This window comes from Corvus brachyrhynchos, unplaced genomic scaffold, assembly GCF_000691975.1.
Source record: "Corvus brachyrhynchos isolate BGI_N302 unplaced genomic scaffold, ASM69197v1 scaffold34, whole genome shotgun sequence".
Lineage (NCBI taxonomy): Eukaryota > Metazoa > Chordata > Aves > Passeriformes > Corvidae > Corvus > Corvus brachyrhynchos.
Window position 1 is genome coordinate 4,260,026 of NW_008238126.1, and position 13,601 is coordinate 4,273,626.

The following is a 13,601-nucleotide window of genomic DNA, read 5'->3' on the forward strand; positions in this document are numbered from 1 at the left end:
CATCTTGCTAGCACCTCTTTCTTACTGTATTTAAACCCAAATGGGCTCCCTTTTTTCCATTCCATTATCTCACTAATATTGGGTTATTTTTGTGCTCTCGTTGTATGACTGATAAAATGGAAATGGATATTAAAGCTTTTTAATTAGGCAGCACAGAGCAGACTGTTACAGCAGGTACTTCTGTCCTGTCCATACAGGTCTCTCACAGTTCTGGTCAGTTTGATTCAATTCCCTTGAGCATGCTGCCCTTTTTTGTTGCTCTATACAAACACTTCATCCAAATTTTGTTTGGGTAATTAAAGAAAAGCTGCTGTAATTAAAGAAATACTTCATGTGGTGATCTGAATACCTCTCAATAACCTTGGTTTCAACTCATACCTTAATATTTTAGTTTTCTCTGTGATAGTTAGAAAAACGAGCTGATGTTGGAAAAAATCAGCGTGGGAGAATAGAAGGAAAGAGAATGGGGCAAGGGCACAATTTCACTTAGTAAGAGAAAGCAAAACCAGATTGTGTTCACAGCATTTAGGAGTTGAAAATAAGATTTAGTTATAACATATTTACTGTGGAAAACCTCCTGTTTCAAAGCAGAGGAAAATTCCAGGGATTCATTTTTGGATTTGGGATGGCTAGGATCACGTGATTTGAGGAAGTCAGTAAGTCACTCCAGATTGTTCAAGAGCTGTTTAGATTGGTGATCACTCCTATAAGCAGGTACTAGTTTTGAAAATGGAACTTAAGTTACAGAAAATGAAGTGAGCAGTCCTGAGAGTTTAAACATAGATCAGCACGCCTGGGAGATGCTTTGGATTCCAAAACCAGTGTAGCTGTCCTGTCGTAGCAGACCACTTCACTTGAAAAGGTTTTCCTCCAAGCTGCTCTGCTTTGGACAGCGGTGATTTTCTGTCATGGGGATATTGCTTCACCTTCTGGAAACATTGCACAGTCAGTGCTGACTGTAGTAGGACCTGTTTCTAAGGCACTGATACACTGTTCAGACATATCTTCTGTGAAATACTGGTGGTGTACTTGTCAACGTGTGTTTCTCTCTAGGCAGGCAGACAATATTAGTACAGTTTTTACAAATATTCATTACAGAGCTCATTTATGTGTTTACACTGCAAGGAAAAACTGCTTTTACAAGATCTCATTATGCTCTCTACTCATGAGCTGGGGAGGAGGAGACTTTGAAGAGGGTGAAAAATAGGATATTTTTCACTAAAATCTATCAGAAAATGCACATTTTATTCATCAAGCTTAGGTATTGCCTTCAAAATTAACTTTACGTGATTTAGTGGTGGACTTGGCAGAGCTAGGTCAATACTTAAACTCAATGATCTTAAATGTCTTTTCCAATCTAAAGGATTCTATGATTAATAATTTTCATAATACCTTCATAATTACATTTTTGTCCTTAGTTATTTCCCCTTTTCTCTTAATAATGTGTCGCTTAATGATTAACTTGTTAACAAAATAAGAAATTAAATGGAAGAGACGTCTCCTCAGGCTCAGTTCAAAGATGATTCTCCAACTAGACATACAAAGTAGTTATAAATCCCAAAGGAAAAGTGCAGAAGGAGAATGTGAGTCCTCCCACATTTGGCTGAATTAATTGCTCTTGAATTCAAGCATCTAATCAGAACACATGGCTGAAGCTTCTGCTACAAATTACTGGAAGGCAAGGGTGTGAGAGAGAAATACCTCTAAAAAAGCAGTTTGTCCTTATCATGAAAATGTCAGCTTTCCTTCACTGACCACACAGTGGAATCAAGGACAAGGACAGCTTGCTTAGGCTAGATGCGTAGCTTCCAGAAACTCTAAACCCAGCTTTGCTGAGTTCATTATGCTCCTCTAAATTGTACTGAAAATCTTTCCAAACTAAAGAAAACACCATTCCTCATCTGAACTTCCCCACTCACAGAGATAAATTTCATCAAAGAGCAGATGACAGCTCCAAAAGTGAGTGTAAAAGAAAATTATGAGTTTATCAGGACAGAGGGCACTTCCAATGACAGTAATAAATGTTGGCATTAAAGGAAGGCTGCTGTATAAATGAGAAATAAAATGACATAAAACTACTGAAGTGCTGTACACACGTTGTACATATGTTTGCCTATAGATGATGAAAAAGATTTGAATTTTTCTACTCTGAAAAGAGATGAGTTTTAACATGTTTCTAAGATGGGCTTGATGTGATACTGCAGGCAAGCATTGTATTTTGAAAGCCTTTTAATGTGCAGCCTTGTGAGTCACCTTAGCACTTTCCATATGATTTTCTAGTGGGTTAAAGCCCTAGTCTATATTGCCCCTTCTCAGAATCACATTTGCTGTTCAGGGACTGAGAGGGATGAAGAAAATATACATTTATTATTTGGACCATCTTTGAATAATACATGAAACACACCATTTTGGTGATTAAAAAGATGTTTGGGTGGGGATATTTTTTGGTTGGTTGGTTTTGGTTTTTTTCTTTTTCCTTTTTTTTTTTCCTTCATTTTCTTTTTTTCCCCAGATAAGCCAATAAAAGTTACTTCTTTTTTGTAATTCCTAATATTTTTGATTGTCCTATACACACTAAATTGTATGCAGTTTAAATGTGAACCAGCCTTCTCTTGCAGAGTAAGACTGCAATCTACCTTTCAGTCTTACCCTGTCTCTAGTTAGAATAATTATGAACTTCAAATTCACATCTCCATTCTCCTTTTGAAGCAGATAGTATTTAACCTCCACTCCTGTTGATTCAGCATGAAAAACAGTTTTTTACTATTTTGACATAGAAATCATTACCCCTCACAGCATCATGACATGACTGCTCTGAGCAGTAACTGCACTACCAGCTCTGGAAGTGCAGTTCCCCATCTCCAGCTGAAGCTGCTACTCCTGTGTAATTGGTATTATGCTGCAGATGATTCCTACAGTGCCCTAGCTGTGGTTTATTCTGTGTTTCACCTTCTTCGCTGAAAACTCTGCCCTAATATTGATTAGCAAATGAAAACATGGCAGGATATGACTCTGGGTGTCTGAAACATCATCCTGTCATTGATTTTTGGATAAAACAGAGTGTAATAAGAATTTATGAGAAGAGGAAAGAGAGACAGAGAGACTGTACCCAAACTTATAGAATAGGCAAGAAATTCTTTTTTTTCTTATGTTTAGTCAGCTCAGGGAAAGATGACATCAGGTTCTATCCTCAAATTTCATAGAACCCTAGACATCAGAAGCTTTAACTTGCTTTTCTTTCTGCCCTATAATTAATTAAAATAAAATGGAAAAGTATGCTGTATAGAGTTTCAATAAAAATATGGAAATGCTGACTTAATATTGTCATGATTTCTGTAGGAAAAAAAGTTAAAATCAATACATTTGTTGAGAGAATTAAAACAAGAGTGTTACTACATAAAATTCTAGTGATTAAAAAGTCAACTGGGTGTTTTTCTCTTCCAGAGAACTTTGTAGTTCATATGTTAGCTAAATCCCTGCAGGTCACAAGCGGTTTGTTCAATTGACATAATTAATCCATATATTTTTTAAAAAACCTGTTCTGTATCTAAATTTTATAATCTTCTGAGTAGTCCAAAGTCTGCTCTAAAATCTAGACTACTGCCTCTTTTTAGAGGTGTAAGAACAGCATTGGGTTAACTGCTTTAAATAAGAAATACTGACAATTTACAGTGGTAAAGCACTTCCCAACTCATCACTTCCACTGGCAGCCTGGCCAAAGAACAGGAAGACTTTTGCATAGAAGACAATGTGAAGAATTCAGAAAAGGAATTTGTTGGGTTTTTTTTCAGGTTTCTTAGCTTTACTGATGTTGCCTGCTGGGAAGAGGCTTCTTGCTAACAGTATTTCCCTTTCCTTGTCATTCTATTATTTTTTTCAATGCAAGAAAGCATTGTGGGAAAGGTGTTAGACCTGTTTACCTCTTCCTTGTTTATAGAAGCACTTATGTCTCAATAACTAAGCAGACTCAATTCTCTTACTGAGTTTCTGATAAAAGAAGTAATAGATAATTTATGTATGTGTTTATAGTTTAATGGACTTTTAGATACTGGAATTTCCATTATTGAATTGGAAACTCTAATTCTTGCATATTAGCAAAAGCAAAGAAGCAGGGCTCTTCAGGTGCACAACTTTTTCTACTCCTGGTATAAATTCTTTCTTTTATTTTCCGTTTCATTGCTCTTAAACTGTGAGTTGGTCATTGGAGCTGTAACTAGAGCATTTTGACAAATGAGCCATCATCTGAGAGAATCAGAAAAAGAAGTGACCTATTTCTCACGAGTTAAGGGATTTAAGAACAGCTGCCCACATCTGAACTGGAAGTTTCTAGTTTGGTTTTATATGGAAAAAAGTATAAATTGGCAGTACATGCACAAGCAGTGTACAAACAAGTATGAGCAAAAATATTTCTCATCATTCTTTTTTTAATTCAGCTGAGCTTATACAAAGGGGTTTTTTCATGTTACTGGGGCAAAGCTAAATGCATTAGATTGGTAGTGTTACATGCCATGGGTATTAGTAACCCCTTAATATTTTTTTTTAATTTGGAATAAAACTGATGCAAATTAATTTGCCTTCTAGTGTGTATGTTCTAATCTAAGATTTCCAGCCAGAAAGTTGACTGCCCTTTCATGCAAGTAGGTTATGGTGAATTACATTCGATTTGAAATTTTTTATAAATGGTAAGACTAATGATTGGTAATTTAGTGCTATTTTCATGCCTTCATCACCTCTCAAGGAGCAAATTTTCAGACTGGGGACAGTCTGAAATTATTATTTAGTCATAGTAAAATTGTAGGTATTTGCTATCATTCAATTCCATTTTAAAATTCCATTGATTTCTTTTCTTCATTCAGCATGGATTACAGGGAGCTGAGAGTTCATTAGAATCCTTTCTGATTTTGATATTGGCTTTTGCAGATATCTTATTCACACACCATGAGTCAGATAAAACAATCTGGCTTGAGTTGCATGTAAGGTTTTTTTCTGAAGGTCAGCCTATGATCAGATGGGAGCAGTTTTTCTATTATTTTCATTATTTTGTATTGCTCCTCCAAACAATCTTTACTGAAGTCTTTCAAACGATGTGTGACCTCTGTTTTTGTACTTCTCACAGATTTCGCAGGCTGTCACTACCACTCAGACATCACTAACACAGACAACTGTAATGGAAACTGTAACTATGGTGACCACAAGAGAACAAATCCTGGTTAAGCATGGTAAAGAGGAACTCCCACCACCTCCACCCCACAAAAAAAGGCAACTCCTTGTGGATTCAGAAATTAGGAAGAGGTGAGAATCATCAAGAGACAGAGAGAGAATACTGACAGAGTCTGGATGAAAATGCAAAAATAGTCATTTGACTGCAATATTTTTCTGTATGCTATTTTGAGCTTAAAATTGTATTTCTGTTCTCTGTTAGGGTACCAGCTGATAATTCTCTTTCTTTATTCAGTATGAGTTATGGATTATATTGTGCTTCTATTCCACCTATTTAGCAGTATAGAGTGTTAATGATTACATCAATACCATTGCATAGTAATTATAGTCAGTTGAAGTCCTTATGTATGGCGTTGTGGGGATCCCACTCGGCTATGGTCTTGAAACATGATGGGCAAGAAGCATTCCATTAATTCTAAGACTTTTGTATTCTTTAAGAAGCATTTTATAGTAGTTAAAATACTAATAATGCAGATATTACCTGGTTTCTAAAGTTCATTGTATTCTTCTGGGCTTATGGGTCAGGAGTAAAAATAGCAGCTCTGCAGAGGCAGTTAATATTTGGTGAAACATTCATTATTACTTTCAGATTTTTTTTCCTGTGTAACTCAAGTACAAGTGACAAGGGATTTTAGACTAATGCCGAACACTAGTTAAAGTCAGGAGAAAAATTTCTGATGTGTTTAAGGAGAATTGCCTCAAGCACTAAGTTTCTAAATGAGGTGCTAAGAAGGTAGAATTCAAACATTCATTGTAACATTTGTTTTGGAAATGTGTTTTGATATTCAGATGAACATGAATTCCAAGGTAATAGATTCAAGGACTGAAAGGGACATGAAACTGCATTCGGTGTCTCATTTCTATAGACAATATCCTCGTTTAGTTCAATGTGTTTACCAGGACAACTATTTTCTTATAAAATAGTGTTTTGCTTACTAAGAAGAATGAAATATAGCAAGAATAGGAGAAACCTGACTTCTTTTTAATTGAAGCTGTATGTTACTGAAAAAATAGATACTTTTTATACATAGGCATTGTACTTGTGTTTAACCATTCTAAAAGTAAGGTTTCTAGCTCAGCATCATTATTTAGGAATGATTTAAGAAGAGTGATTCTCCCCCTTTTTGTTAAATTGGATAGCTATTTCTATGGAAATTGCTTAGTCTAAATAAGATGTTAAGCTAAATTTGAATGAATTGAATCTATCTCCAAAGTCCTCATTTGGAATCTGTTTTTTCCCTTGTCCTAGGTTACCATTAAATCATAGTGAGAGTTATATTTTGCTGTTATATTCCCAAGCACTCAAAATAATGCACAGAAATGAGTATCAGCAGACTTTTAAGTCCTGAATTTGTTGAAGGAATTTTTAGATGGCATAGTTATTACTTATCAGGAATTATAAGCCTTAGCACTCCTGTAAATGTTTCAGTATTAATTGCAAAGATGAGAAACGGGATGAAGGCCCTGTTGGCTTATATACCACAGTAAACCTTTATTGCAGCATGGTCCCTGTCATGAAAATAGTGATGTGCTTTATTTTGAAATTGAAAAATTAAGAATCCTTGTTGTTTTCAAGTATTTAAATAATTGATATTTTAAAACTTTTCACTTTTTTCTTTCCAAACTGAACGTTTTAGGAATGATCTTACTTCATAAGGATGTAAAGTATAAGGCCACTGCTATAAAGGAAAGCATTATCTTAATTAAAGCTAAATTAAGGAGGATGATTTTTTTAGAACCTACTCTTTTAATTCTTCAAGAAAATTGTTGCTATATGTATCATTATAAAACTGGAGGCCAATTGGCAGTAGAAGTTCCTTTCCCAGCTACTATATATTTGCTGTTAGCATATATTTTCCTTCTTGTTCATATTCTTTTAATTTGCCTTAATACTGAAAGTAAACTTGGCAGGGTACAGCAAAATACAGACTTCATAGTCATCAGGCAATGAAACTGCCTGAGGGCAGGAGTTAGCTGGATTATGGGAATTGGTTTTGTTCCAAACTACCTTGGTTTGTAGAAACTGATAATTATGTGTTGCTAGAGTGTTTTAGCTGATGTCTGTCTAAAGCACTACAACTAACAAGTTTATATATAAATCTGATTGATCCTTTTACAGAAAATAGGATATATTATCAACTTTGAGACTAGGATTGCTTGTAGATATATAACTGGTAGATCTGCTACCAAATTTACAGTGTGTTAATGATTTTTTTTTACCATGCATACTAGGTTTCAAGGGTTTTTGATTTGTTTTAATGCTATCTAAAATATGTGCATTCACTATATAATTTCTGTTTAACTTTGAGATAAGAGTCAAGATAGAACAATCTTTAATTCTGAGTCTTTGCCTGGGATGACTTTACATAAGTGAATAAGTTGTGGTTTCTTTTAGATGTGTAAAATCAGAGTCCTTTTCATTTCTGCACAGGTTAGACTTTTATTTGGATCTGCTGGGAGAGAAATCTGACTTTTACAAGGAAAAATTGAGTTAATTGTTTGATACACTTTAATATGCTCCAACTATTGTGTTGTGTGCTGAAATTACTAGATTTGCTTTAACAATGCAATTGCACCAGCACATGAGAACTAGTCCAGGGTGACTGTTATACCTATGAGTGGATCTACATTATGGTAATGTCCAAAGTAAATGTTGGAAATGTCCACAGCTGTGCAGCAGGATGAATTATGGTTGTATTATCTGAAGGCAGTTTTTCTCCATTCAGATAATTTTTTGGCATTTCTAACTGAACAGAGAAAAAAACAAAAAAAAAAACAAACCCCACAATTTATGTACCTTTAGTCTGCAGAAAGTCCAAGCGGATGTTCCACAGTGGGAGGACCAGTCAATAAATAGCTTCAGAAAAACACTTTGACAGTAAACTTTGGGGAAGAAGTTTCATCTTAGAACAACAATTTTTGTGCCTGTTTTTAATTAATATGTAAAAATGTAGTCCTGAAAACAAGCACATTTAATAGTATGTTGCTGTCTTTCTCAAAGAAAAGAAAATATAAATTTATACTAAATATAAGCGTAATAATGGAAGAAGAAAGCTTATCTTAAAATTTGGGTGCTCAGTTAAAATATCTTTGTTCATTGGTGACTAGACACCTTTTTGATCAATGCTTTTTTCTGATGTGAGAAGAAGCATTATATTTGAAAAAACAGCCAGTCATTTATTTTCTGGGTGCACTGTTGGCCACAAGATCTTTCAGGGTTTTTTGTTTGTATTCAGTTGTAGCTGCACCCCAGGATAAACAAAGCCCACAGTGATGCATGCCTTTTGATTTTTTTAAGTAAACTAAAAGAATGGGGGTTCTCAACCTACCTCTCCTACATTGTTCTATATTGCGTGTGTTTACAGCCAAAATTTTCCCTGAGCCCTTAATAGCTAATAGTTTATGGTTATGTGCTCTTTAGTTTTGGTTTGATAAAAAAACCCCTAGCAATTACTGAAGCTTCCAAAGGTAAATAACCAGACTGTGTTGGCTGCTTTCTGCAGCCTCAGCACAACACACTGCATGCTGTTGCTTGGTATTTTGGGGCTGGAAGGGAAAGACACATTGGGGGTTGAGGCCTTTTTGAGGTGGTGAATAATGCTCCCAGGTTTTGCCAGCTTCTTTCATCTCTTCTCAGGTTTTTGGCAGCATTGTTTCTTTAAAGGAGTATACTTGAAATAAATGCATCAGGCTTCATTGCCACATGCTTGGAAAGATTTGTGCTCCAGATTTGCTTTGGTGTGAACTAAATGTTTTAGAGATACTAGAAACCTCTTTAAGGAGGGAAGAGTATTTTGGCTACTCAGTGAATATTGTGTTAGTGTACTGTGTAAGAGTACAGCCTCCAGTTACTAAGCCGAGGAGAAAAAAATGGATGGCTAAGAGTGAAGCATCAAACTTTCTAGAATGTGTTTTACTTTTATATTTCCAAGTGTTTTGTCAGGATTGAAAGTATAAAAATCTCTGTTTAAACTGAAGAAATTGAGAAGAAGCAATTTGATTTGTAGACCAGTAACATCTGCAGGACTGAATGTCACATTTTCATTGCTCTTATTCACTGTGACATGGATGCATGGGAAGGAAGCTGTTGATTTTTTCTTGCCTCTTAAAGCAAGTTTTTGCCATAAGTGATGGAAAGCAGAGATAAGAATCAGATTTGATTTTTTTTTTAATTTCTTCCCCCTCCATTCTCCCCCCAAAAATCTAAAACTGCTTCAGAAGTAATGTTTCAAAATGTCAGAATAATTCAGGTGAGTTAAGTTCTGTTACTAGTCAAAGAAAAGCTCCTTTTCCCAAAGGAATAAATTTGAAACTGAGAAAGATAAAATACTTGGAGCTGTATAATAAGATCTTGAGAAGTATGTATTAAGCATTAGGGCTAGAGATAAATGCAACACAGCTGAGGTTATAGTATTAAAAAAAACCTTGTAGATGGGAGGAAGGGATGCAAGGTAACATTTGTTTTCATGGTATTTACATATTCTGGGAAAAACAGGTCAGTTGCATATCACAGAAAAATCTGAAAATTGCTCTGGTCATGCTAAGTTTTTAAATAGCAGACAGGTAAGAGTTGGTTAATATTTAATTTAAACATATTTTTAATATTAATGTGCTTCAATAATGTCCAAAGATACCTTTCTTTGTAATTTGGTAAATAGCTTTTTACATGCTTCTTAATGTTTCCAGGGAAGGTCTACTTGCCATGACATTATTATTGGTATAATGTTAATCTGAAGATTTGAAAGAGACTTGATGCCCTTTGAAGAGCAAGGTGTGTTAAAAAGAGTATAGTTGCTCCATCTAGTGTTTTTTTCATTTAACAGCTGTTAAATGAACTTTTTGAAAAGAGAGAAGACCTCACTTTTTTGAAAATTATTTTATTTGGGATTCCAATGGTTCCTTATTTAGAAAAGTTTGGATTTTTGTAGGAAAAAATGTATCAAAGGAAAAATTATAATGACTTTATAATGTTGTTTTTGGTAGCTATTGTTTCAGATATCCCCTTTCTGTGCAATTAATTATATTAGTCAGGACTAGATTGTGATTGTTTAGCACTTCTGCAGCCCCTCCCTTGGGTTAACTGTTATTCTCTTCCAGAAATGCAGCTTTTGCTCTGGTATTGTTATCTAATGATAGGTAACAAACCCAAAAAGAAGATGTCTTCAATTTTCCTGGTGCTTTTTGATATCAGTATGTCTGTAGCCAATTCCAGAGGAAAGGAAAAGGTGACTGAGACACAACAGAATAGTTTTCTGTTTCTTGCAGGGGAAATAACTAATCAACATTTTCACTTGGAGTGTAAGAAGTATGGGTATGATGAGGTCTGTAAACATGGACACTTTTTAATGCTTATTAGTTTTAACCCTTTATACTTTTTGTGAGGTGAGCAATGGATTAGTGACAAATAACCAGAGAATTTATATTCTTCTCATTTAGCTCCTGAAATTACCTGCAATATTATAGGAGTGGTGCTGTCAGCACTTGCTGCAGGCCATGATGACTGGGTTTAAAAGTACTCTATACCTAATGGTACTAGTGAAGTTTCTGTTGGAGATACACACTTGGGATTGATTTAGTATTTCTTTTCATGCCATGGTGTGCATTACAGAAATGAACAGGTCATAATGTGGAGGAGGCTAAACTGAATAGTATCACAAGTGTACAGGGAGGGTCAAAATGTCATTCCAAAAGGAAATAAAATTATTTGACAACTAAACTAAAAAAGTAGGAAGGTAAAAGTAGTTGCTTGGATAAATCGGCTGTTCAATTAGAAGATGAGACCAAGTCTATTTATCAATTAATGGCTCATCAACTACAAATACAGAGGAGGAAGACAGACAGCAGGGAATTAGATCAGAATAATTCTTCCAATGGGCACCCTGTACTGTAAAGTTGTTCTTTGATACCTTCTAGGCAGTGAAGAGCTGCAAGCTGAGAAAGACCTCTGGTGAGCTGGGGATTTCAGTCCAGACATGGAAACAAAATAATTCAGTAATGTGGTTCTCGGATCAAAGTTGTATCATTCCCTGCCAACTCAGGATGTAGGCAAATGGTTTTATGTCTGCCCAAGATTCACAGTGGTGACAGGCCCAGTGTGATTTTTGTTTGGGGAAGGAAGGAAAAAAAAAACCAGACGAGCAAAGGAAGTTGTCAGGCAATTCCTGTCTGTTAGAAGAATAAAGTACTGAAACCACCGTCTGGCCATGGTAGCAGTAACATAGTAATGTAGTTTAAAGATGAAATTCAGTCAGTTTAGAGATAAGATTATGTACCATGATGGCCACATGACAGGAAGATACTTCATGCCTCGTGTTCCTATGTGAATTTGTTCAATGCTGAATTTGTTTCTATATCTATTTACTCAAAGCGTATTTTAAAACCATCTTCATACTTTTAATCTATGCCAGTCACAATTTCATGGAAAATTCTCCACAAATTGATTTTCTGGATCATCCTAAGCCATATGTCCACTTCAGACTCCCATTCCAAACTCTCTTACTATGATCATGTATTTGTTCAAAATTTACTCCTTGTTCTGGCTTTCCTTTTCCATATTAAATACACAATAAATCTCAACTTTGAGGCATTTCACAACTTAATTGCATCACATTTTTTTCCTTCTGTGCATGGAATGTCCAACCCAAATACACACCACAGCAAGATACTGTAGTCCTACTAGAAGCCCCCTATCTAATAAAAAAAATTCTGGAAATCACTAAGCAACAAGAGAAAATTTGTTTATATTTCACAGTAAAATCAAATCTCCATTTGAACTCAGCTGGCATGTGCTAGCCTGTAAAGAGAGGGCTGTGGGACCAGTAAAAGTAGTATCTCCCTTGTGGAACAGCAGAAGAAAAGACTAACTGGAAAACAAAACCATGACTTCTGCATGAAGAATAAATCCACTCCTTCAAATTGAATTTTTAGGTGGTTAGCGTGCCAATGTGCATGTTAATTTAAGGTAGTATTTAAAGTAATTTCCCAAGTGAGTTTTGGTTTAGTATCTTCCATGGATCTATTTTTACAAATTCTACGTGAGGTGAAGTTTGTTGGGACAGAAAGGTAGTCTTGCACTCTTTTATGTCAAAAGTATTGTTGCTCCTAGGAGATTTAAAGACTCCATTTATACTTTGATATCAATCTAGACCTAATATAATTTTTAACTGCAGCTGTGCTCAGAGAGGAAGCATACAATCACTAAAGCAGAATGATTAAATGCTATTTCTACCAATGTTTCCTCCTTTTACACAAGATGAACATGACAGTGTTTTGTTTGTTTTTTTCATACTGGGTAAAATGTCTTTATCTTAAAAATATTTATGTACTGCAAAAAGGTACTTAACTTTTATGTATTTTAATTATCTTCTACCCCCCTATTGCCCTTTTTGAACAGGAGGCTTTGTTTCTGAAATTATATTTATCTCCAGAAGAAACTGCAAGTGACAGAGCAATCTGTTATGTGAGATCAGCTTTGTCATATCAGAGAATCATATCATATTATAGAATGCTTTCAGTTGGAAGGGACCCTAAAGATCTGTGCCTAATACTCACCACCATCTGATGGCTCTCTGGGCCATGAGATGTGTTCCTAATTATTTGTTGAACTGTCAAAACCGTCCCAAATGCTCCCATTCTTCTTCCAGGTGTTGCAGAGGCAAGGGATAAATCCTTTTTTTTTGAAGAATTGATCACTGATAAATGTTTTTCTCTGTCAATTTCCATCCTGTGCCAGGGTAACACCAGGCTATTTTTCAGAGACTTGGTCTCACTAATCCTACTTGCCTGCAGCTTCAGAATAGAACAAATGCCAGGATTCATACAATTGTACCTGCAGTCAAGGAATTTTAGTACTCAGGGACTGCTAAACTTGTCTTCACTGCTATCAGATGTCTGGTGGTTTGTGATCATCAAATATACAGTTATTATTTGCAGAACAGAGGATAACATTTTACTTCAAGAATTGCAGTTGATTTAATGATCAGAAATAAAGCTGAAGTAGGAAGCTCTTAACTGACTGTGGAGTTCAAGTTCAGGGATTAGAATCTGTTACTGGCACGGACATTCCTTGAACCATCTGGGAATTTTATTTTGTCTTCTGCCTCTGGATCTGTAGTTCTTTATAAAACTGAAGATTTCTGCACTTTCCATTATTTCAAAGTCACATTTTTTCTCCTGGAATGATTATTCAAATAGTATTATCAGGAATTGTTTTATCAAAATTATTCCTAAGAGTTTATAATTTGAAAATAGAATATTGGACTGAGATTAAGGTACTGTGTGATTCTTTTTCTTTTGCTTTCATTATTTATGAATACAAAAAATCGCAGTGGAGAAGGAAAAAAAGGGAATCATAAATATTAGCTCAGGCATGGAAATTTTTC

The 13,601-nt window shown here is 35.2% G+C and overlaps 1 protein-coding gene across 1 annotated transcript in view; it reads left to right on the forward strand.

Moving 5' to 3' along the window:
* DMD (dystrophin) overlaps nucleotides 1-13,601 on the forward strand; it is an 896,220-nt gene that overhangs the window by 192,079 nt on the left and 690,540 nt on the right. The window contains exon 16 of the mRNA XM_017733467.1: nucleotides 5,117-5,292. Within this exon, the coding sequence (XP_017588956.1) occupies nucleotides 5,117-5,292 (176 nt within the window). The remainder of the gene's footprint in view (nucleotides 1-5,116; nucleotides 5,293-13,601) is intronic.